Source organism: Gymnoscopelus braueri, assembly GCF_963280865.1.
Source record: "Gymnoscopelus braueri genome assembly, chromosome: 17".
In the NCBI taxonomy this organism is placed as follows: Eukaryota; Metazoa; Chordata; class Actinopteri; order Myctophiformes; family Myctophidae; genus Gymnoscopelus; species Gymnoscopelus braueri.
The window spans coordinates 49033474-49059478 of NC_137617.1; the positions used below are offsets into that span (position 1 = coordinate 49033474).

Here is a 26005-nt window from a genome sequence, read left to right on the forward strand (position 1 = left end):
CTAATATTGGAGTTAAAATGTTCGCTTTAAAAATATATATATTCAAAGATTTGCACAACTTTTTCAAAAAATAGCAGATCTACAAGCTCATATATAATATATATATATAATATACAAATATATATATATATAATGTACAAATATATATATATATATATATATATATATATATATATATATATATATATATATATACACACACACACAAGCTATGAGCTTGTATATCTGCTATTTTCGAATAGCCAAAGAAGTCTAAAATGACACAGATGGGGTAACAAGTTACTTAAGTAACGAGTTACTTAAGTAGGGTAGGTAATAAGTAATATGTAATCTATGAAAAATATACAGGAACTTACCCAACACTGGTCTTAATGGATTAAACCCACATGTTCTGGTGGGCGAACATCGGTTGAAACTCAAAAATCTACAACTTTTCGCTGAAGAGATTGGGTGTAGACTAGAGGGGAATACTAGCACACCGAGTACAGAGCCCTTTATGGCCCGCCTTTCCCCTTACGCGACAACAAGAGGCATAAACGCACTGGACAAGGGACAGGCGTTAAGCAGAGAGGAACATCAACAAACAGCATGGCGCAAATATAGCAAAAACGAAACTGCCTGAAGCAGAGCGAAACCTGAGCCATTTTACAGTATGAGTAACCTTCTGAGAAGTCTAGTTACTTTGGTCCAAATATAGGCAAAAATATCTTGCTCTGACTGTCGCCCCACTGATTAGACATTGCTGCTAATCTAAAATAGTTTCCTCATTGACTTACAACGCACGGTGAAAGTCATTCTTTTAACAAATGCAAACACAGCAGATTCTGCCTGATCAGCCTGGCTCAGAGCCTCTGTCTGCAGAAAAAATGCCTAATGCTGTATTTCCCTTGACCAAGAGGGAATTCCCTCTAGGGCTAGCGGTTAAGATGTGTCCCTTTATATAGACCTGGGTTCGAATCTCGGGCTGTTGCAGCGGTTCTCAACCGGTGGGTCAGGATTTTTGGGGGGGGGGGGGGGTTAAACGTAATCAACAAACTATACAATAAAAACTGGTCAAACATTGGCCAAATTGTCAAAAAAGAGGCAACATTTTAGAAAATTGCCGATCTACAAGCTATTTTCACAATATTTATCAGTGGAACAGAGTCAAACTAAATGTAATGCCTCAACTCCTACAATTCCAAGTGCTTGTCAGGGTGGCCGGGTCAAATATGATTATTTTGGGGGGTCCCCAGTTCAAATATGATTATTTTGGGGGGGTCCCCAGTTCGCATATGATTATTCGGGGGGGTCGCGGACTGAAACGTTTGAGAACCACTGGCATAGATCTGTAATAAAGTGGTTAATCAACAACAAGGCAAAATGAAAGCTTAAGCAGAGTATCATCAAGTGCCAAGAAAAATGCTGATGTTCCACCTGTCATGTACACACAGGCCCGGGGCGATATGTCGAACATTATTGCAACACTATAGTAGATCAACCCAGGAGGACTGTGCTATTTGTTTTTCATTCAAACGTACTAATAGGGCCCCACGCCTCGGGACTTCTTTTTAATCCTTTAAAAACCTCGCTGGTTGTCGTTATCAAGAGCAAATCAATCTTACGTTGGCACATTCTCAACATGTGACTCAGCCTGGCAAATAGAAACCATTCATAAACAAACAAACCCCACGCTATTTTAAAAAGCAGGCTATTTCAAACCACATGAGCCGTACTGTACTACCCAGGGGTGGAGCGTCAGGGGGGGGGGCGGGGGGGCGGAGGGGGCGGGGTGCGGCTGGCCGGCCGTTCCCCGGCCCGGGACTCCGGGGCGCGGCCCATCCAGCCGGCACATCACCATCACGATCACACAGACCTTTACTCGGCCACACTTCGCCAGCCGTGCCTCTTGGCATGAGGAGCAGCAGGCGGCGGTGCCATTTAAAGCATTATCATCATCGTACATCCATTTGTCAACAGTGTGTGAATTGGTTCCGCTTGTCAATGTTGTAGGTTTATCAGGATGATCATAAACAGAACCGCTCAGCAGTGGTGGAAAAAGTACTCACATTTTTTACTTAAGTAAAAGTACCAATACTGCAATATAGAAATACTCTGTTACAAGTAAAAGTCCAGAATAAAAAATTGACTTGAGTAAATACTTACAAAAGTATTGGCATCAAAATGTACTTAAAGTACCAAAAGTAAAAGTACTAAAATGTTTGAAAATAGCAGATCTACAAGCTCACAACGCGTCGCAACGCGACGCGTTGGGAGCTTGTAGATCGACTATTTTCAAATAGCCTAGGTATAAATTAGGGCTGAAGTGGTTAATGTATGTTTCATAATATCATAATTTATATCTGAAAAGTAACTAGTAACTAAAGTTTTCAAATAGTTGGAGTAAAAGTACAATATTTGCCTCTGAGATGTAGTGGAGTAGAAAAGTACTGAGAACTGGAAATACTCCAGTGAAGTAAAAGTACCTCAAAATTGTACTTAAGTACAGTACTTGAGTAAATGTACTTAGTTACTTTACACCACTGCCGCTCAGTTGGCTATACAAAAAAAAAAAGCATGGCTCAGGAGGTAGAGTGTCCATTTGGGGAAAAACATGAAGGTTCTTCCCAGTTCGATCCCGAGCTTACCGGCAGCTTTACAAGCAACAGGACGGGAGGAGGAGGAGGAGGAGGAGGAGCAGGAGGGGTGACACCGGGTAGCCAACAATGGGCTCACCTGTCAGCCGCCCCCCCCCCCCGTGGCCCCCAGACACAGCTGTGTTGTGTCAGGTACAGCCAGAGGAACAGAGAGCTGTCCTGTCCTGTACAGAAACTCCCACGCTACCTGTTAGAGCGGTTTACTGGCATGTGATTCACTTCACCTGCTTGCTACAAGCATACATGGGCAACTGGCGGCCCTGGGGGGGCCACATCATGCGGCCCCCACCTTCACTTAATGCGGCCCGCAGCTTAATAATCAGAATACTGATATATTATTGATTTCATCTGTTTACAATTCCAAACATGCAAACATGACCTGCTTTAATTACTGTATTTGTATTTAAGTTCATAAAGTTAACATAAGTATAACTAAATGCATTTGAAATGAAATAAAAATGTTACTTTTCTGGATTCCAATTCAAAAACATCAAAGAGAAATTATGGATTCCAATTCAAAAATAGCAAAAATAGAAGATCTACAAGCTCAAAACGCATCGCATTGCGACGTATTTTGAGCTTGTAGATCGGCTATGTTTGCTACTTTTGTGTGACATGTGTGGAAAAAAGTTAAAATACGGAGAGACAGTATATGCAAGGTGGCCCTTCTGGAGTGAATGTGGAAATATAGTGGCCCTCTACGTCATCAAAGTTGCATCACCCCTGTGCTACAGGAAGCTGTACTGTACTGTACTGTACTATACTGTACTGTACTGTACTGTACTGTACTGTACTGTACTGTACTGTACTGGTTCTCAACCAGTGGTCCGGGGACCACCAGGGGTCCTTGACGGGGTTCCAGGAGGACCCCAGCTAAATGATGGAGAGTTGGTAACCAAATGGACCCTTATAGACCTTTAACTCTTCAGAGAGTAAAATGAAACCAAATGGACCCTTACAGATCTTTAACTCTTGAGAGTGTAAAATGAAACCAAATGGACCCTTACAGATCTTTAACTCTTGAGAGTGTAAAATGAAACCAATTTTACACTCTCAAGAGTTAAAGAGTTTTACACTCTCAAGAGTTAAATTATTGTTAAACACCTGCATTACTTAATTTACAAGAAGTCTAACACAATTAGAGAATGTAGAAGAATTGTTATTTTGATCAACGTTTGCCTGTTATCTCTCCTATTTGGTACCAACATCAATACAGCATGGATGGAATTGTGGACAAGATGTTGCCCAACGAATATCCAACACAATATTCTTGGGTCTGAGAGTCTAAATCTCATCAAACGCTGGTTCCGTGGTTCAAATGCCCGATAAATAATGGACCTCGATATGAAAAAGGTTGAAAACAACCACTGCTGTTGTTACTGCACTGTCTGCAGGTAAGGAATGTTAACCAGGGTTTCACTTGTAAAAAATTAACCCCTCCCCTCCTCCTGCCACAGACACAAGAGGTCACCAGAGGTCAGACACAGCAGCACATAGCTAAGGTCAGGAGGTCAGGAGGAGTTACTCTTTCTAGCAACAGATCAATGGGTTTACCACAGGACTCTATCTGCAGTTTAAAGATGACTAGACTCTAAACCAAGGGTTCCCCCAAACTTCTCAGACCGCGACCCCCCAAAATAATCATTATGTGAACCAACTGACAAGCACTTGGGATTGCAGGCATTACATTTAGTTTGACTCGGTTCCACAGTTAAACATTGTGAAAATAGCCGATCTACAAGCTCACAACGCCTCGCAGTGAGCATTATGCCTTAAAAAAATGTATAAACATATTTTGAAAATAGCAGATCTACAAGCTGTCAACGTGTCGCACCGCGACACATCGAGAGCTTGTAGATCTGTTATTTTGAAATAGTCAAAGTTTAAATTGGGCTGAAGTGGTAAATGTATGTTTTGTCAAAAATAATCAATAATCAAGTGACTAGTGACTGAAGTTTTCAAATAGCTGTAGTGGAGTAAAAGTACAATATTTGCCTCTGAGATGTAGTGGAGTAGAAGTAAAAGTATTGAAAATTGGAAATACTCCAGTGAAGTAGACAAAAGCATAATAAATGTAACTGTGTTGTTTTACATTCTTTTGCCTAATAAAAATTTCAATCAATCAATCAATCAAGTAAGAAGAAATACCTCAAAATTGTACTTTGGTGCAGTACTTGAGTAAATTTGTCTAGTTACTTTACACCATTGGTCCTCACAAGTATACACACACACACACACACACACACACACACACACACACACACACACACGGTTCACACAGCAGGGTTGGCATCAATGCACTGAAGCCCGGCTCGCTGTGGTGGGTAAGGGGGGCCAGAGAGAGGGTGGGTGAGGGCCCCCCCGCCCCCTCGGTCCATCACCATGGCGATACGGCCCTCCATTGTGGGGGGAAAGAATCGCAGCTCTTGAGGGGTCCCTGCTCCCTGCACAGTGTCCACATGAGCTGCTGCCTGCGTTGCAGCAGCTCAGTGACAGTGAGGAGGGGGGGGGGGGGGTCTTTTTATCTGTCCCGTCCTGTCCCCCCCCCCCCCCCCCCCCGTGTGCAAAAACTGAGGAAACACACGGAGGTCTGTCCAGCACCATTGGTTCTCAAAGTGGGGTCCGGGGACCCCCAGGGGTCCCACTCCCAGGGGGTCCCCAGCAAAAGTAGTTAATATAGTGTGACAATCATTTTAACCACTATTTAACCATTATTTTATACTTTGGCCATTCAAAAACAGCAGATCTACAGGCTCTATGAGCTTGCAGATCTGCTCTTTTTTTTTTAAACATCCCTGCCGCAAAAAATACATATTTTGGGGGTCCTTGACATAAATACGTTTGAGAACCACTGGTATAGCCTACTACAGATTATCTTCACCAAACTGTTTTTCAAGGACCCCCAGTTTGATATGCATTAGGCCACACAGACCCCCCCCTCCCCCCTCCCCCCTCCCCACATTTGATATAATTTGTTTTTAACCTGGGACCCCCAGATCTACACTATAAAATACTCAGCGCTTATTTAAAAGGCATAGTATGTAGGCATAGTGAGGTAAAACACCACCACCACACTACTGTAGTGTGTTTCTAGTAAACACCACCACACTAGTGTATATATATAATAATATCAATCATTTAGCTTTGGGACCCTCTTGGAAGTTGGAACCCCATCAAGGAGCCCTGGGGGTCCCAGTACCCCAGGGCTAACAGGATAAGGATAATTCCTTTTAACAGGTCGTTCATGAAAGTCCTTGCGGTCTTGTTTCCAATGAGACAGAGTCTGCACACCTTGAGTTCATGTTACTGTTGAAATGCAACCATCACTAGAACTTACTTGCAGATCTCCCATCAAGAGAAATTGTTTTGGGCAGTGGTGGGAAAAGACACTCACATTTTTTACTTAAGTAAAAGTATCAATACTGCAATGTAGAAACACTCCGTTACAAGTAAAAGTCCGGTATCAAAATTTACTTGAGTAAAAAGTACAAAAGTATTGGCATCAAAATATACCTAAAGTTTCAAAAGTAAAAGTACTCATGCAGAATTTCCAGTTTCACAAATTGCATATGCCTTAAAAAAAAATGTATAAACATATTTTGAAAATAGCAGATCTACAAGCTGTCAACGTGTCGCATCGCGACACATCGAGAGCTTGTAGATCTGTTATTTTGAAATAGTTTAAATTGGGCTGAAGTGGTAAATGTATGTTTTGTCAAAATAATCAAAATCTACAAAGTAACTAGTGGCTGAAGTTTTCAAATAGCTGTAGTGGAGTAAAAGTACAATATTTTCCTCTGAGATGTGGTGGAGTACAAGTAAAAGTATTGAAAGTAGTAAAAGTAACTAAAAAATTGTACATTGGGCTACTTGAGTAAATGTACTTAGTTACTTTCCACCACTGCTCCCATCAAGACAACTTGTTTGTTTTGGAGCCAAACAACACACACTCACAGACACTGTATATATGTAGGTAACAGGTATACAGGCTTATAACTAAAACTGTGTAAACTATGGCCACTTTAAAGCTGCAATAATAACCAAGCCTAGCAGAGAAATGGAGTCCATATTAAGACCTATAAACTGTACAGAATGCAGTGGTGGAAAGTAACTAAGTACATTTACTCAAGTACTGTACTTAAGCACAATTTTGAGGTATTTGTACTTTACTTGAGTATTTCCAATATCCAATACTTTTACTTCTACTCCACTACATCTCAGAGGCAAATATTGTACTTTTACTCCACTACATTTACTTGAAAACTTTAGTTACTAGTTACTTTTCAGATATAAATTATGATATAATGAAACACACATTAACCACTTTAAACCTATTTTAAACCTAGGCTATTTGAAAATAGCAGATCTACAAGCTCACAGTGAGCTTGTAGATCGGCTATTTTCAAATATTTAGTACTTTTACTTTTGGTACTTTAAGTACATTTAGATGCCAATACTTTTGTACTTTTACTCGAGTAAATTTTTTATTCTGGACTTTTACTTGTAACAGAGTATTTTTATATTGCAGTATTGGTACTTTTACTTAAGTAAAGAATTTGAGTACTTTTTCCACCACTGACAGAATGTCACAAACAACTCAGTCCTTCTCCTACGATACTCAGTCTGTTGCGTCACACATTACATTATTATCCTACCTGGCAACAGGTGCAGCAGCGCGAGCGTGGCAACACGTACCAACCTCCTGGAACTCAATGCGTGTCAAGTCAAGAAAAGAAGATATCCCGGGTTTGTTTTGAACGACTTTCCTATATCCAGCGGGCTCAATAAATGGTGAAACTGACTTTGTTTCTACATGTTTGGTCGTGTTTCTGGCGGAGGTGCCATCTCCTCATCATCATAATAATAAAGTCTTTTCCCAGGGGAACAGGACAGGCTGAAGGCAGGGAGGGTGTTGAGGGAGGGGCGTGGCTGCATGGGTGGCAGGTTGCTGGGTTAACTCCTTCCTCTCTCTCTCTCAGTGGTGGAAAGTAACTAAGTACATTTACTTAAGTACTGTACTTAAGTACAATTTTGAGATATTTGTACTTTACTTGAGTATTTTCAATTTCCATTATTTTTTACTTCTACTCCACTACATCTCAGAGGCAAATGTTGTACTTTTACTCCACTACAATTATTTGAAAACTTTAGTTACTAGTTACTTTTCAGATATAAACTATGATATTATGAAACATACATTAACCACTTTAGCCCTATTTTATACATAGGCTATTTTCAAATATTTAGTACTTTTACTTTTGGTACTTTAAGTACATTTTTATGCCAATACTTTTGTACTTTTAATCAAGTACATTTTTTATTTTTTATTCTGGACTTTTACTTGTAATAGAGTATTTTTATATTGCAGTATTGGTACTTTTACTTAAGTAAAGAATTTGAGTACTTTTTCCACCACTGCTCTCTCTCTCTCTCTCTCACTCTCATTGTCTCGGTGTCTCTCTCTCTCACACAATCTTTGGTACAACCCAGCCAAGCCCGCAGCAGCAGCCGCATGGGACTTCCCTCTTTCTTTGGTGTTTCGCCCAGGTGGGCGTGGTTATATAAACCTAACCCTAAAACCTCACAGATAATAATATGCCTTAAAAACCCAGTGGTTCCCAAACTTTTTTTGGTCGTGTGAGACAAAAGAGAAATGCAATGTCTTCCCTGTACCCAAACAAGTGAAAATTAGCCGATCTACAAGCTCGTTGTGAGCTTGTAGATCTGCTATTTGCGTAGTCCTGAAACATGACTGTCATGTCATGACAGACTGACAGTCATGGCTTAGCTTCAATCTGGTTTTGTTTTGTTCTCCATTTACAGCCCATACGTCTACATAAACGTTCACATTTCAAATATAAAGTGCTTACTCCTATGGCCACGGATGTTACAATTTGAATCGGGTGGGTATAAGTACCCGTATCTTCCGTATTGTTCAATAAAAAGCATTTTAATCCGATCGGCGGCCATTGTCCTCATAGAGTTATAATGTATCAGAGTGCAATACAGCTCTTAACCGATAGGGTAGCGTAGTTGAAAGCGTGGAGAAAATACGAAGAAAATGGCCACCGATCGGATTAAAATGCTTTTTATTGAAGAATTCGGAAGATACAGGTACTTAGACCCACCCGATTCAAATTTTAACACCTGTGGCCATAAGGTCAGCACTTTATATTTGAAATATGAACTTTCATGTAGATGTACTGTTTGTAAATGGAAAAAGTACCAGAACCAGGATGAAGTTCCGCCAAGACTGTCATAATATGACAGTAAAGTTTCAGGGTTAGCCTAACCTAACCTCACAGATAATATTATGCCTTAACTCAGTGGTTCCCAAACTTTTTTGGTCGTGACCCAAAAGAGAAATGTAGGCCTAATGTCTTCCCGGGACCCAAACTAGTGAAAATAGCCGATCTACAAGCTGACAACGCGTTTATTGTAGATCTGCTATTTTCATACTTCTAAAGTTTTTTACAATATTCTTTATGGAATTTATAAACAAAATAAATGTTAAGAAATAGGCCTAATTGTGAAAAATAAATAAAAATAAATTGAAAATAAATTGAAATATGTATATATTTAAAAATAAGAAGTAAAACAAGGGATATTTACTTGCGAGTCGCGACTCATAAAAATGGGTCTGCAACCCACTGTGGGAACCACTGCCATGTACCTAACCTCAAAACCACGCCCACCTGGGCGAAACACATGGGAAAGAGGGAGTCCCCAGCCAAGCCATCCCATCCAACCTGTTTGGAACCTGTTTTGGACTTTCTTTGGCACAGTGGTTTGTCAGGTCTCTCTCTCTCTCTCTCTCTCTCTCTCTCTCTCTCTCTCTCTCTCTCTCTCTCTCTCTCTCTCTCTCTTCCAAAACAAAGCGTTAAAAACCTAATAGGGATTATTATAAGGAGACGGCAGTTAAGGATTCAGTGGAGAATACAATACTACACACCTATACGTTTTCAATGGTCGCTCAAAGTGTCTCCAAAGCAGAGAAATGAAAGAAGTTGGATCAGCTGCTGTTATCAAAGAGTTGACGAGAGGAGAGGAGAGGAGAGGAGAGGAGGGGAGGGGAGGGGGGAGGGGAGGGGGGGAGGGGAAAGAGGAGAGGAGAGGAGAGGAGAGGAGAGGAGAGGAGAGGAGGGGAGGAGAGGAGAGGAGAGGAGAGGAGAGGAGAGGAGAGGAGAGTGGGGAGGAGAGGAGAGGGGGGAGGGGAGGGGGGAGGGGAAAGAGGGGAGGAGAGGAGAGGAGAGGGGAGGAGAGGAGAGGAGAGGAGAGGACATGCACCCCCTCTGCCCACTGGGCCTGGCATGCATTAGCACGGCCTGGCATTCATATGTTGATGAGCTTGGCACACACTAAATGATCCGTCCTGACAGGTTCACACTTTAGGGGAGTTATTATAGGAAACTGTGAGGCGGTAGGCCTACGGCAGGGCCAAACACACAGTAACACAGTTACTGATCTGTAATCAATTTGAGACGTTTATGATAATTCTATATATTAGTTCTTCTGTCTGAGGACCTTAGTCATGACTACATGGTTTATAAACGTGCTGTTGTACACATTAGTGCTGCTGTCAGTGTGCCCGCATGCTCGGGGCGTGGCCGTTCAAAGCGAGTGCCCGATAGCTTGACCCCGACCCCTAGACAGACAGACAGACAGACAGACAGACAGACAGACAGACAGACAGACAGACAGACAGACAGACAGACAGACAGACAGACAGACAGACAGACAGACAGGCCAGGCCTACTTTCAATGACAGTTCAGTTTTAAGATGCTAAGTAAAAACAAAACAAAAACCATGTTCTACTTCCCGAGCACGGCATACTAAATTGCTTATTAATCAATCAATTCACGAATTGATTAATTAAAATGAAGGTTCGAGGTCATATAATCAATTATGAGTCATGACTGACACCAAACAAGATCATAGAGCAAGATCATAATGACTACCTAGGTTGTCATGTTTTACATTACTGCACCCCCTGGTGGCGTATGCTTGTAACAACAGTGCTTGATTATCATGTGCCGGGTGCCTGTTCTATGCAGTGGTTCTCAAAGTGGTTCCCCCCCAAAGGGTTCCTTTTTTTGGGGGGGGGGGGGCTTACAGTTGATTGATTGATTGATTGATTGAATACCTTATGAACGGTTTGCAAGAGGTACAGATTCATACACAAGGATGCTAAAAGGATAAACACAAGAAAGCCTATTGTTTGTTTCCATTGGGGTCCAGTGTAGCCTATTCAGTTCATCGAAACATTTAAAGACAAACAATAATATACATTAATATGCAAAAACGTCATATAAACAGTAGTAATCAAAAAGGAAAATATGTACAGTAAACAGTTGGGGGGTGGGGGGGTCCATTTACGGTGATAAGCTTAGACTTCTTACAGTGGCCAGTTGCAAATTGCAGACACCTGTAGGTGCTCTTTTAGAGCGGTTTTGAAGGAGGGTAGGGAGTCACACATTTTTTCATGACTGTTGGTAGGGCGTTCCACATTTTGGGTGGCATAGCAGTAAAACAACAAATTTAACCCCTTGTTTGAGCCGAATCTGGGTTTAAAGAGATTGGTGGAGCTCCCTTTGGTGTTGTGATTGTGTGCGTCTTTAATGTTTTTTGAAGTAGTTTGACGGGTACATGGGTGTCTCTGTGGTGTAGTGTAATGTAGACCAGGCCCATTGCAAGTTGCTGTACTCTGTCCTCTACCCTGAGCCATTCGACCATAATGAGCAGGGGTTAGATGAGTTGTAGATGTAAGGCCAAGTCAGTAGCCTGACCAGCTTGTTTTGGGGTGTCTGGAGCCTTTTTTTCATGCATAGTCATAGTGACATTGGACGAGTGCTCCTGCTAGAGTCCTCAATGTAGTCAAAGTGTGTGTGTGTGTGTGTGTGTGTGTGTGTGTGTGTGTGTGTGTGTGTGTGTGTGTGTGTGTGTGTGTGTGTGTGTGTGTGATATAAACATCTCACCTGGCTCTCAGGACAGTAGTCCTCAGAAAGGCCCGAGTCGGTGCTGTGATTCAGACTCTGCTGCCGTGAGTCTGCCCCTGACATCACCACCAGTGGCGGGACTTCTTCTTCTTCTTCTGGGCATTTTACGTCTGCTATGGTCTCATAGGTGTGGAAGCTACGGCGTACTGTATACTTGATGACATTATTATCATCACCTCCCGGTCTGTGCATTTGATTCTGCAAGTTCCTCCTTGGCAGTTCTGTTTCATGGTTCTTATTATCCAGTGGGGGGTCCGGGAGACTGTTCCTCCTGGCCCCCTGCAGAGGAGGAAGGGGTTGTTGTGCGCCGGGGAGGAGCTGATGATCGGCAGCATGCTGAGGTTCTGGGGTGGAAGCGTGACCTGGTACATCTGCAGACAGGACAGAGGTCTGCCCTGCCCTCGGGGCCTGGGCGTGTGCCCAGGGTTTGACGTCCGGCAGGCTTTCGGGGAATCCGAACGTGGAGAACCGGAAAGAGTCTCTCGAGGCACCGGCTGTCCCGCCGTCGTCTCGTCTCGCCACCGACGGCGTAACCGTCGGCTCTCCGGCGGTCGGACCCTCGGGGGGTTGCCAGACGTTAGGGTCATCGTCCGGGGGGTCCAGGGCGGGCAACGGGACCTCCTTCACGTACTGAGCTGGGACGTAGAAGGGCTTTGAGTCGAGGTCTGAGCAGACGCGCCACCAGTGGTCGCTGTTCTTGGAGAGGAGAATGAAAGTCTCCTTGGGTTTGATGGATACCAGACTGCCGTCCCTGGCTGTGTATTCATATTCATGCTCCACTGAGACCAGATCCATCCTCCAGGCCACCGCTGTGATCACCTGCCACGGTCACCTCTGTGATCACCTGCCACGGTCACCTCTGTGATCACCTGCCACGGTCACCTCTGTGATCACCTGCCACGGTCACCTCTGTGATCACCTGCCACGGTCACCTCTGCGATCACCAGCCACGGTCACCTCTGTGATCACCTGCCACGGTCACCTCTGCGATCACCAGCCACGGTCACCTCTGTGATCACCTGCCACGGTCACCTCTGTGATCACCTGTCACAGTCATAGGCAGAGGGAAGGCATCTCGGAGCTGGAAAGAAGGAGGGGAAATTGGTGGGATTAACACTTATAACCTGTTGACCCATAACATAATATGTACCATACTTCTCTTATTCCTATAGCGCACACGAAACAACATTTGATTTTTGCAGCAACTACAGCATGTCCCTCACAACAAAACATAGCATAACAAAACCAAACCTTGCACCATTACATCACATGATAACAGAACTCATCATTTAAATCAACACTATTTGACAATAAATACAAGCTCGCAATGTGTCGCGATGCAACAAGCTTGTTTGTTTTCCATTTCAGATCAGTCTACACTACAGCATATAAACATCATGGCAGGCTAGTGAGCCGCAGTTAAATTCAATCAAATTAATAAATGGGTGTGTTAGATACATCACGGTGTATTATAAGGTCATGCCATGCGTTTACCCCGTTGTAGTTTTTTAACCTGAACTGGAAAGCAAAACTACAAAATCGGCCCACGTTGGGTTGAAAGTTCAACCCAGCCAGACAGGACATTAACAATGGCTGGCTGATATCTACGTCAGCTGATAGAAGACAAACAAAATAGTTGTGTTCCTAACCGGAGAAGTATCTGCTTTCTTACAATGTGTGTACCATGTGTTTATCAGTTGTAAATATCAGCAGACAGCTCTAAATGTCAGCTCTAGTGTACTGTTATTTTCAGAGGCAGAGGTTTTGACACTACTCTAAAGCTCACTTCCACCCATATCAAATAAAATGCTACTTTTCTGCTTGTACTTCTGGAGTGCTGAAGTTCTGACATTATAATAGAATAGAATGCATTAGAAGCTCACAACGCGTTGCGATGCGACGCGTTGTGAGCTTGTAGATCGGCTATTTTCAAATCAAATCTTGCGGGGGAATTATAATAAGCAGACCTGGCAACCCTGTTTATAAGACACAAATGAACTCATGTCCCACAGTAAATGTGCTGTTGTCGAGTCCCAGGGAGGTGGCTTGGGGTTTTCTGTTAGACAACTTATAACCTGACTCTCACAGACCAGGGGAAGCAGGGTTTTCTGCTAGACAACAAATAAGCCGAGTGAGTGTCACAGACCCACGAGGAGCAGGCAGTGACGCTCAAAAAACCCTCACCCCGCAAAACAGGAAGCCTGCTGCAGCAAGCTGTGACAGAACATCACCTCAACGCAGTCACGTTGGAATCACAGCTCCATATAAGGCCCTCTGGCAGCCCGTGAATCAGCCACAGAAACATGCACTTCTCTTATTCCTATAGCGCAGCAGAGAAACAAAATGTACACATGTTGGTTTGCGTGGCAACTTGACAGCAAGTCCCTCGCGTTGTGAGCTTGTAGATCTGCTATTTTCAAATAGCCTATACGTGCAAAATAGGGATAAGGTGGTTCATGTATGTTTGTAATGTAATAATGTAATAATGTATATCTGTATATCTATATCTGCAAAGTAACTAGTGACTAAAGTTTTCAAATAATGGAGTGGAGTAAAAGTACAATATTTGCCTTTGAGATGTAGTGGAGTAGAAGTTAAAGTATTGGAAATTGGAAACGCTCAAGTAAAGTACAAATACGTTAAAATTGTACTTAAGAACAGTACCTAAGTAAATGTACTTAGTTACTTTCCACTACTGAACACAACACAACACAACAACAAAACCTTGCACCATTACACGATAGCAGAACTCAAGGTTTACTTTGATCATTTAAATCAACACTATTTGACAATAAAAACAATCAAAGAACCGTCACTGGAATATACAGTACACGTCAGAGTTCATTGCCCCTTGGCTATAGGCTATATAAACACACTGATATAACCTGAGTTATGACAATAATTATGTGTAAGTTGTGCTGCCAGGAGTTGTATGTATACATACATACCTCTAGTGTGTGAATCTTCAGTGTTACAGAGATATCCTCTATTTCCTTTGGAAAGATCCAGACTTGTGTTTGTGTCTCACCGTTGGCTCTTCCATTCAGCCATGATGATGACACTATGTTGTCAGCCCAATAAAACCTGACTTATTGAGTTGTCATGTCACATGGTTTGGTTTCATGCCGCTACTCGCATAACCCTCTCTCAGTTCCTGGTGTGTGTGTGTGTGTGTGTGTGTGAGTGTGTGTGTGTGTGTGTGTGTGTGTGTGTGTGTGTGTGTGTGTGTGTGTGTGTGTGTGTGTGTGTGTGTGTGTGTGTGTGTGTGTGTGTGTGTGTGTGTGTGTGTGTGTGTGTGTGTGTGTGTGTGTGTGTGCGCGCGCTGTGGTGGAAAGTAACCAAGTAAACTAAGTACATTTACTCAAGTACTGTGCTTAAGTGCAATTTTGAGGTGTTTTTACTTTACTGGATTATTTCCAATTTCCAGTACTTTTACTTCTACATCTCAGAGGCAAATATTGTACTTTTACTCCACCATAATTATTTGAAAACTTTTTGTTACTAGTTACTTTGTAGATTTTGATTATTATTACAAAACATACATTAACCACTTCTGCCCTATATACATTTCGGCCATTTAAAAATAGCCGATCTACAAGCTCACAATGCGTCGCCATGTGACACATTGTGAGCTTGTAGATCGGCTATTTTCAAAATATTTTTATACATTTTAAAACTTGTGAAATGGGGACATTCTGCATAATGAGTACTTTCTACTTTTGGTGCTTTAAGTACATTTTGATGCTAATGCTTTTTGTACTTTTACTCAAGTAAATTTTTAATTCCGGACTTTTACTTGTAACAGAGTATTTCTACATTGCAGTATCGATACTTCTACTTAAGTAAAAAAAAATGTGAGTACTTTGTTCACCACCGTGTGTGTGTGTGTGTGTGTGTGTGTGTGTGTGTGTGTGTGTGTGTGTGTGTGTGTCACACAGGAAGACATACAGAGAGGAAGTCTAACATTAACCATGACCTACAGTTTCTTCATATCGACGACTTTTTTCACATAATATATACAAAATATAATTTTGGGTCAAAGTTTATTTCCTGTTTGCATGGTTTGTGAATATCAGTGGGTAGCTGGCAGGAAATAAACCTGAACTGTTCCCTAGCAACGCAATTCTGACAATATCCATAAAGCATTTCATTTTATGAGAACTTTGGTGACATAGGCCAGTGGTTCTCAGCCTTTTCAGGCCATGACCCCCCTCAAAATAATCAGATTTGAACTGGGGACCCCCCCAAAATAATCACATTTGAACTGGGGCCCCCCCAAAATAATCACATTTGAACTGGGGGCCCCCCCAAAATAATCACATTTGAACTGGGGCCCCCCCAAAATAATCACATTTGAACTGGGGGCCCCCCCAAAATAATCACATTTGAACTGGGGACCCCCCAAAATAATCATATTTGAACTGGGGGCCCCCCCAAAATAATCACATTTGAACTGGGGGCCCCCCCAAAATAATCACATTTGAACTGGGGGCCCCCCCAAAATAATCACATTTGAACTGGGGCCCCCCAAAATAATCACATTTGAACTGGGGGCCCCCCCAAAATAATCACATTTGAACTGGGGACCCCCCAAAATAATCATATTTGAACTGGGGGCCCCCCCAAAATAATCACATTTGAACTGGGGGCCCCCCCAAAATAATCACATTTGAACTGGGGGCCCCCCCAAAATAATCACATTTGAACTGGGGCCCCCCAAAATAATCACATTTGAACTGGGGGCCCCCCAAAATAATCATATTTGGAGTGGGGGCCCCCCAAAATAATCATATTTGGAGTGGGGAGTGGGGACCCCCCCTATACCCTGACATAAAGCACTTGGGATGTAGGAGTTGAGGCATGACATTTAGTTTGACTCGGTTCCACAGATAAACATTGTGAAAATAGCAGATCTACAAGCTCACAACGCCTCGCTATACGAGGCGTTGTGAGCTTGTAGATCTGCTATTTTCACACGTTTTGCCTTTTTCTTATATTATTCGGCAATTTGGTGGTTTGGAGGTATTAAAAAGGTCTTAAAAGTCCTTACATTGTCACCTCATGCTGTCATCTGGGGACCCGCCCCCAAATCACATGGGGACCCCCCTGGGGGTCTCGACCCACAGGTTGAGAACCACTGACATAGGCTCCTGTGGAGGAGTTGCCGGTACAGTATGTGGACCAACCAATGTGTTAGCACTTTGGCACCTTATGCTTAACCTCATGTACATATACTGTACTGTAACGGTTGGTCTTATGCTGTGTATATAAGTAGATATCTGGATCTTTTTATGCCCTTTTTCTCACCAGTTTATGACAATTGATTCCTGATTGATAAATAGCTCTATCTATATTCTGATAGTAGCCTACTCATTGCAGCCTCATTCAGTAAAAGGAGTCTCCCATGTCTCTCCAGCTCTTTATTAAACAGAAAATGCATTTTCAGTGCTCTCTCCTGATTGGCTTACATTTTGTCACCTACCTGAAAATGTACTATATTCTGTTTACTAAAGAGCTGGAGAGACCATGTGACCAAACAAACGCTCTGTAGCAATGATTACTATCACAATATAGTACTTTAACCTTTTTAACAAAAAAAACTAAAGTACCAAAAGTAAAAGTAGTCATTATGTAGAATGTCCCATTTCACATGTTTTAAAATGTACAAAAATAATCTGAAAATAGCAGATGTACAAGCACACACACACACACGCACACGCACACGCACGCACGCACGCACGCACGCACACGCACACACACACACACACACACACACACACACACACACACACACACACACACACACACACACACACACACACACACTCTCTCTCGTTTAATTAATTCTTCCATTTATTCTTTCATTCATTCATTCCCTCACCCTAACCTAATGAACCTGCAGAAACAACTGGGACATATTTGGACTCGTTTAATGTCCAAAATGTCCCCAAATACTGATGTCCTATGACACTACAACCACAGAACCAATGGACAAAGATACCTTGTGCCATCCTTTGATGATAATCATTACCCCCCCCCCCCCCCCCAGGCCAGTGCTCTGCTGTGGTTTTACTGGTTGTTTGTTGGGACCCTCAGGGGTCTTTGGGGGGTTTCCACGGGGTCCCCAGCTCAATGATTGATAGTTAGGAGGAACCAAATGGACCCTTACAAGTCCTGTAAGGGCATCTCTATCGTGTGGCATTGCTGCTTGTACTTTAAAGTTGCACTACACCCACTTTCAACCATTATATCTTCATACTTAGTAATGCTCAAACTGCACAATAGGCTCTATGCACACCAGCCATATTGGCCAGAAATTGGGTCCCTTCCTTACTTCCTTCACAGGCGTTAACAATGATACTAATGAAGGCTCTGTTCCATTTAGTGTAGCACAGTGGTTCTCATTTGAAGGAGGACCACTATAACTCTGAGTGTACAAATGGAACCAAATGGACCCGTAAGGGTCCATTTGGTTCCATTTGTACACTCTCAGAGTTACACACCTGTAAGGGGACATTTTGAACCCCCTCAAGGAACCATGAGGGTCCCTGGCAGGGGCGTGCTGGGACCAAAATTTTGTTCTGGGATTTTCCGAACCGGCCCACCGTTTTGTCAACGGGGGGGGGGGGGGGGGGTGGTTTTGTCAACGGGGGGGGGGGGGGGCGTTTTAACCCAACAACCCTATGTAAATTACGCCACTGCTGAAAAACGTCCCAGCCCAACAGTAACGTAACTACTAATTGGGCCGCGCGACCCGGAAATTACCGTAATAATCCTAAAACAGGAGCAAAATTTTTTTTTATAAAAGAAAGATTTTATTTTTATTTTTTAATTGGGTGGCCCACCGGCCGTCTGGTGGCCCGTAAATGGTGCGGCCGTTCTGGAATTTTCCCGAATTTCCCAGTGGCCAGCACGTCCCTGGTCCCTGGTCCACACTTTGAGACCCACTGGTGTAGCAGAGCGTTTCCAGTGAGTCAATCTGGGAACCCAAAGCCAAATGAGAAGGAAAAACAGCGCCCTCTGCTGTTTGTATTATCTCACTTGGCTCTGGGACAATGACGACGGAGCACCCGTGCGCAAGGAAACCGGGGTTTTGGTCTGCCTTCAGCGTTTCACTTCCGGTGGTGCGACTATGTTTTCATTCCCACTAACAATATTTCTACACAGAACACTAACACCACTTCTCCCAGAGAACATGGATCGTTTTGGTTATAAGCCCACTTGTTTCTATGATAAAAGAGCAAGTTAAAATGTGAATATCTTTTCGTGGTTTTGTCTGCTCCGCGGACGCTATTGTTAAATTAGTTAGGGTTGGTTTCGAGTGGGGAAGGTTCGGCGGACACGTAAATCCCGCCCACTACATTTGATTGGGTAAAGCGCGGCCTGCTTCCTGATCTGAAGGCACGCCCACTTGTAGCCCAGTGTGTACACGTTATGACGAACCTTCACGACAGATTCCAACGCAGAGCAGAATCTGTTCTTGAGAGATTACCAGTGAGCCAACATGCACAATATCAGAACACTGACTCTGTTTGACCAGAATGGAACAGAGCCTTCATTAGTTGTCATTGGTAACACCTGTGATTGGAAGTAAGGAAGAGGCCCAATTTCTGTCCAAAATGGCTGCTGTGCATATAGCCTATCGTTGTCTACTCAGTAATGCTGTGTCTCATTGGAGGGCTATGGACAGTTCAGAAACCTGCCTACCCTTTATATGTCTATGTGGGACATGGCATGGGAGCCAAAACTGGAACCGGAAGTTTGGTGAAATATATTGAAGTCTATGGCAGCCGGCTGGACAGCTTGTAAACAAACTATTTCTGAACGATTGTGTCCTTTGTCAGATAATCGGTTCAGGAATATAAAAGAAGACATATCACAGTTTTTTTTCCCAATCAATTTATTTTAATTTGGATTTTTTTGAGGCATCAGCATCAACATAAACGGCGGCATGTATCGTATACTGTATACATTGAAAATAGCCGATCTACAAGCTCACAATGCGTCGCTGCGACGCGTTCTTAGCTTAGATCTGCTATTTTCAAAAAAATCCTGAAATAAATTGTGAAATATTTGAAGAATTTTGAAACACTATGAACAACACAAATCTGGTACGGGGCTCCCTGGCACAAAACATTTTCAGATAGGGGTTAGGACAAATACATATTCATTTGGGGGTCCATGACATGAAAATTATTGAGAACCACTGGTTAAAATCATTTTAAAATTGTGAGCCCAACAAGCCCAAATAATCAACTACACTTAAGAAAAAAGCCCCAAAAACAGCAACCCGCAACTACCAATATTTACAAGCAACTTCACAGAAACATAAGCCCGAAGTCGCTTATAATAAGCGGACATGGCTTATAATAAGCGGTTTCTGGCTCTGCAGTATTGCATACTTTATGCTCTTTAGATCGCTCAATAAACGTATACGGTGTACACATCGAAAAGCAACACAGCAGAAAGCTAATGTGTGATTATGTCTTCTTTTATTTTCCAGAAGCAATTACTTTACAAATGTCTCAGTCAGTCATTCAGAAATATATTTTGTTCATGAGCTGATCCACCGGGCTCTCATTAACTCCAATGCATTCCACCGGACTCCAGGCTGCAGTCTGGCTCCTGGAATTGCATGATAGCGAAAATGACGTAGATGGCGGCGCTGTACCTTCTTTTCTATGTACCTTGACCAGGCGGCGGAAGGCAGCAGTGCCTAGATCCCAGCCAGATTCCATTCCCCAAAGTTCGGTCACTCGCTCACTCTCCTCGCTTCCTCCACTCGCGCTTAAGCCCCGCCCCTGCGAGGAGCCGAGGATTATTTGCGAGGACGAGTGGCCGACCAGCTGGCCTCAAAGGATCGGACTGCACTTAGCGCGTCATTTCAAAGCGACGGCAAATTCCGCGATCACTTATGACGTCTCACACAGCTGGATCACTGGAACACAGCCAACACAGCCAACCGAGCCGATCATATAGCTTGTCATTGCCATGAAAATAATATATATGCATAGAATAATATGCAGGTATAGAATAGTACAGAATAGAAGAATAGACAATTCATCGCAAATCTTCCTTCATCTGTATAGTAGTGTGTATATCTGTCTGCCTCTTATATTTCATCATGATTTGTGTGCATGGGGTTCTCATCTTAAACAAGCTCAGTGCTTAATGAGGGTTTCCAGTTTAGTAGACCTTGTATTGTGAATTTGTACTTCCATGTACTGTTATGTACTGTCATGTACTATTCTCATGTCTTTCTAAATAAACTACATCAATCAATCAAACTCTTGTGTTCATTCCCTGCAACGGACACATGATTTGAAAGTCAGATGTGAAACGTTATGATCTTACTATCCCCTATTGGCTGGCAAGACATGCCAGCCAGGTGATGCCTGTCAGTAACTAATAAATGATTAGTAATCATGGGTCGGAAGGATACAAAAGGGGGTTCAACCCCAAACACCGTGTTCACCAGACAAGATGAAAACGGCCGCGATTGCATCTTGGATGTGGCTGCAGCTGCAAAAGCAGCAGCGAAGAAATGAGGAGCATGCCCTTTCAGAGCACAGGAGAGCACGTATGCGTCGCGCACTACTCCTGCTACTCTACAAGGTAATAACCACCCGTTCTTAAATCAAATGTTAATAAATAAGTGGGCAGGGAATTTCATGGATGCCAAAATTCTACAAGTCACACATCTTGTGTTTGGCATGCAGACTAGAGACTAGATCAAGCAATCATTCAGATCAGAGTCATTTATATAGGATGGATGGATACGGCAAGTAATGACAGACCATGAAGGGAGAGTGACATCTGCTGGATATGAGCAGTCATGACAGTATCACCAATTCCTTTGGAATGCTCAGACTCATAATTGTAAAAGGCATCATAGCGTTCAATTTACACATCATAAAGACAAATGTTTCCAAAACTATTATTGTTCAAACTTAGGTCTATCCCTAGCTCTGGTCCAGCGTGTTAGACTATATTACATGGCAGTACAAAGGTTACATGATTCAGTGGTTGTGATGCTATTAACATACTTGTAGTTAAATAGTTCATGTGTACATGCCAACAATCACACACTTTCAACTCAATTCACAGGACCACAGTCCTGCTCTGGTCCAATATGCCAGGGTCAACAGGCTTGTGCCAGTCCTGGCAATGTTCTTCAATCCTGATGTGGACTTGCGCCCAGACTTCCGCCTGAGCCGTGAGTCCATACTGGCCCTCATCAGGCTTTTCCCGTCAGAGGCGACCCATGGCTGGGGAAGGGACATCATGGTCCTGATGACCGTGTACTGGCTGGCTCATAGCCTGTCATACAAGGTGGTGTGCCGGGCCTTCGATGTCCCCAAAACCACTGTCTACAGGCTGGTCCACAGTGGCACTGATGTGATCGCAGCACTTCGAACACAGGTGATCCATTTTCAGTTCTGTTTATCATGAGAAATGATATTATAGTAACCTTTCAACAGCTCATTCCAAATACACATGCTTCAACATACAAACAACAACAACAACAGTAATTGAAACACCACACATAAAGACACAACAACTCTAAAATACAGATGCAATGCAGAAAATAATCAGAATGTTTTTAACAACTATATGCAGGTCATCCGGTTCCCTGCTGCTGATCTGGCAGAGGTTGGCCGTGGGTTTGCAACCATGGGCAACAGCCCGGTGTTTGCCAGGTGTGTGGGTGCCATCGACGGGTGCCATATAAGGATCAAGAGCCCCGCTGGACCCCACAGCCAGGAGTATCTGAACAGGAAGCTGTTCTATTCCATACAGGTACTTACCGCACCTTATGTGGAAATCTAAATATGTGGATTTTGTAAACTTTATTTATCTCTCTTCCCCCTTGCCCCCCTTCTCCTTGTTCCCTTTATTTTTTATGGAAAGAATCAAAACTATGGGCCTTCCAAAACGCATTTCACCCACTGTTTTACACCTGTAACCTGTGTTGTCACAATAAAGTTGATTCTGATTCTACAGCTGCAAGGCTTATGTGACGCGAAGGCCAGGTTCCTCAACACCTTCGTGGGTTATCCTGGCCGTGTTAACGACGCCAGAATCCTAAGAAACAGGTACGATAATGTTATCATTCCATCTTCCATAAAGATATCAAATAGCAATAAATAGTGGTGCTACATGATGGGACTAAGATATTGTGTCATTATTTCACTATGTGGCTGAATCATGGTCCAAATGCCTGTAGTTGCCATCATTTTAATGTGTGTGTGTGTGTGTGTGTGTGTGTGTGTGTGTGTGTGTGTGTGTGTGTGTGTGTGTGTGTGTGTGTGTGAGAATTATCTACATTACATGTATATTGGTGTGGGAGGCCCAGACATATTCCCCTTGCAGCACACTAAATAACAATAACGTTCTTTTCTCCTAACAGTGGTATGTACAGGGATGCGCTGTACCCTCCTCCAGGGTACTTCATTCTGGGTGACGGTGGCTACCCCTGTATCAGTGCTCCCATCACACTTATCGCCCCCTTTCGGGATCCTGTGCAACCTGTGAAACTCCGCTACAACCACCATCATGCCAAGGCTCGCTCCATCATTGAGCGGGCCTTTGGCAGGATGAAGGTCCGCTGGAGATGCCTGCTCTTCAGGGCCCTGGAGGTCCACAACAAATTTGCTCCAGCGGTGATCACGGCATGCTGTGTCCTGCACAACATTTGTATCGATGCCGGGGACATTATGGATGAGGAGGAGGAGGAGGAGATGCCCATGGAGCCAGCTGGTCCACAGAGGGGGGAACAGTGTGGGGATGATCTGCGGGACAGAATGGCAGCCGAACTGTCGGCTCCTCTGGCTTTACCTCAGCACTTGAATGAGCATGACTATTTGTAGTTTTTGTAGTTTTAGTTATTGAGGCATTATTTGTAGTTTGGTTATTGAGGCATTATTTGGTTAGTTATTGAAGCATTATTTGGTTAGTTATTGAGGCATTATTTGGTTACACTTTATTTATTGTAGAATTAAACGTCTGGGCGTTGAAACACTAGACTTTCATTTAATTGTCCTACATGCCTACTGTAGTATGTCTAGTGTGTTTCTTCTATTTAAGTAGAAGAGTATGTGATGGAATTGGCAATTTGGTTTAAAGTTGATCATACGTGTGTTCAGTGAGTCATACACATGATCCTAGATGTGCAGATATTTCACATGTAGAACTGTTGATACCAACTGAACGGATACATTCTTGTTCTAATACTCAACTGATGTTCAGTCCACCTCTGATGCCTGTGTTAATTTTGTGTGTTTTAAAACTTTTCCTTGCTTTCCTTGCCCAGCATGTGAAAATGCGGTCCTTGTACAAGATAAAACTGCCTTACCACTACTTGTGCTGCTGCCCTGATTTCAATAAATGACTGAAATGCTGTTGAACAAAGATGTGCCATTTTAATGCAGGCATGCAAACAGCCTTGAGGTGAAAAAGGTGACAACATGTTGTTTTCTTTCGGGTCAGGTGTCACACAATTGCCCTATTTGGGTTCAAAAAGGTGACTATAGCTGAAAAGTGACACTTTTGTCTGTCTTGTCTGTGAATGGAAAACATGTACATGGAAAGAAAAAATGCCTCTGAAAGAAATACAAATAAAAGAATGCCTCTAAGAAAAAATGCCTCTGGAAAATGAAATCAATAAAAGCTATAAAAAAAAAACATCTGGACCACTTAAAAAAAATGTCTCTAAATTTTAGAGAGAGCTGGTGAAATCCAAAAGAAAGAAACAATGTTAAACATTATTTCTTTCTTTTGGATTTCACCAGCTCCTCGAAGAGGTCGAGGAATCTGCTGCTGTCACGCTGCTGAGCAGCGTGACGCTGCTCCTCGACCTCTCGCCGCTCTTCCTCCCTCCTCTGCTCTTCCTCCAGGAAATGGGCAATTGTTCTCCTTTTTTTGGGGTTCTGTGGTGGGGGATCAGCTGAGGTGGAGGGGGATGATGGACCGGGCCTGGCAGAGGAAGATGATGATGATGATGATGAGGTGGTGGTGGAGGAGGAGGAAGAGCAGTGGGGGGTACAGACAGAGGTGGCTGGCTCACCTTCCTCCCGGCCACTTGAGCCAGTTTGGGCCACCTCCTGGCTCAAAGTGGCCGGAGGACATGAGCCAGCAGTTGGCCCTTGGGAGGACCCACCCTCACTGGCCGTCTGGGTCGTCTCACTTGATGAGTCAATCAGAACCGGGGGCACCATAGAGGGGGTGCCCCCGATTGCATCATGCATATCATCGAACCACGGCCAGGTGTTGGGTGTGTCCTCCCCCTTGTCTGTCCCCGTCCCAGTAGGGGGACATTTGATCTCCTACAAGAATAGAAGCAACATTGTAGTTGAGTTGTGAGCCTATTTGGAATAGTCTTACATGACTTTCACACTGTGAGAGTATCTAAATGCACACAGCAAAGGATAAACAGTACTAAGCACTTGAAATTGCACATTGCAACCATACCTTATATTTCCTTTTCAGATTGTCCCATTTTTTACCCAGCTGGGTGGTGGTGATGGTGGTGACCCCCATCTCTTTCTGTATCATCCTGAGGAATACAAAACATGTTACATGCACAGATCCTACTAATTACATCAATGACATATTTATGTGTTGGGAATGTGAAGGTAATGCTTCTTGGATGTCAGGAGATACACACATTCGTACAGTTGTCAACTCTACATACACTAAAATATGAATTGCAGTCCAGCCAACTCAAACATTGATAGACTAACAAAGATGAACATGTATTTCATTGAAAGCTCCAAGACAAGTATGTGTATATGCAGAATATGTTATCCTGCAAATGAAATGACAAATGAAATGATAATTAATCAAACTCACGTCCAAGCTTTTTTGGAAGAATTTCTCCTTCCATCAAAAAGATGGTCCCTGGTGCTCCGGATGGAGATGAGGCTCCGTGTCTCCTCATCTGTCCCTGTAAAGAATTATATTTGTGTGAAGCTCAACATATGTCAGATGATCGTAGCCCTGAAACATGACTGTCATACCATGGAACCGAAAGTTCCTTGTTTGCAATTTTTTTAGATTTACAAACTCTCACATGTACTACACAACGTTCAGATTTCAAATATAAAGTGCTGACCCACGTGCCACAGATGTTACAAGTTGATCCGACCCGTATTGTTCTATAAAAAGCATTTAAATACGATCGCCGGCCATTTTCGATTTTATTTTTAATTGTTTTGTAATGTATCAGAGTGCAATACACCTCCCAACCATTAGTGTCGCATAGTTGAAAGCATCGGAGAAAATGGCCGGCGATTGAATTAAAATGCTTTTTTTATTGAACAATACGGGAGATACGGGTACTTATCCCGGATCGGATCAACTTGTAACATCCG

The 26005-nt window shown here is 43.1% G+C and overlaps 3 protein-coding genes across 3 annotated transcripts in view; 1 reads left to right on the forward strand and 2 right to left on the reverse strand.

Moving 5' to 3' along the window:
* arhgap27 (Rho GTPase activating protein 27) overlaps positions 1 to 14681 on the reverse strand; it is an 83632-nt gene extending 68951 nt beyond the window's left edge. Inside the window, exons 1-4 of the mRNA XM_080455891.1 lie at positions 14582 to 14681; positions 13818 to 13953; positions 12641 to 12714; positions 11613 to 12465 (exon numbers count right to left, since the gene is read on the reverse strand). Coding sequence (XP_080312017.1) covers positions 11613 to 12428 — 816 coding nt within the window. The 5' untranslated portion in view covers positions 12429 to 12465; positions 12641 to 12714; positions 13818 to 13953; positions 14582 to 14681. The remainder of the gene's footprint in view (positions 1 to 11612; positions 12466 to 12640; positions 12715 to 13817; positions 13954 to 14581) is intronic.
* Positions 1 to 26005, reverse strand: part of LOC308105249 (uncharacterized protein) — a 319910-nt gene that overhangs the window by 13704 nt on the left and 280201 nt on the right. The window lies entirely within an intron of this gene.
* LOC308105210 (uncharacterized protein) lies at positions 21178 to 23503 on the forward strand (the record flags this gene model as incomplete). The annotated part of the gene is made up of 5 exons (XM_080455845.1): positions 21178 to 21213; positions 21741 to 22055; positions 22254 to 22433; positions 22638 to 22729; positions 23044 to 23503. The coding sequence occupies 5 exons, from the start codon at positions 21178 to 21180 to the stop codon at positions 23501 to 23503; spliced, it is 1083 nt and encodes a 360-aa protein (XP_080311971.1).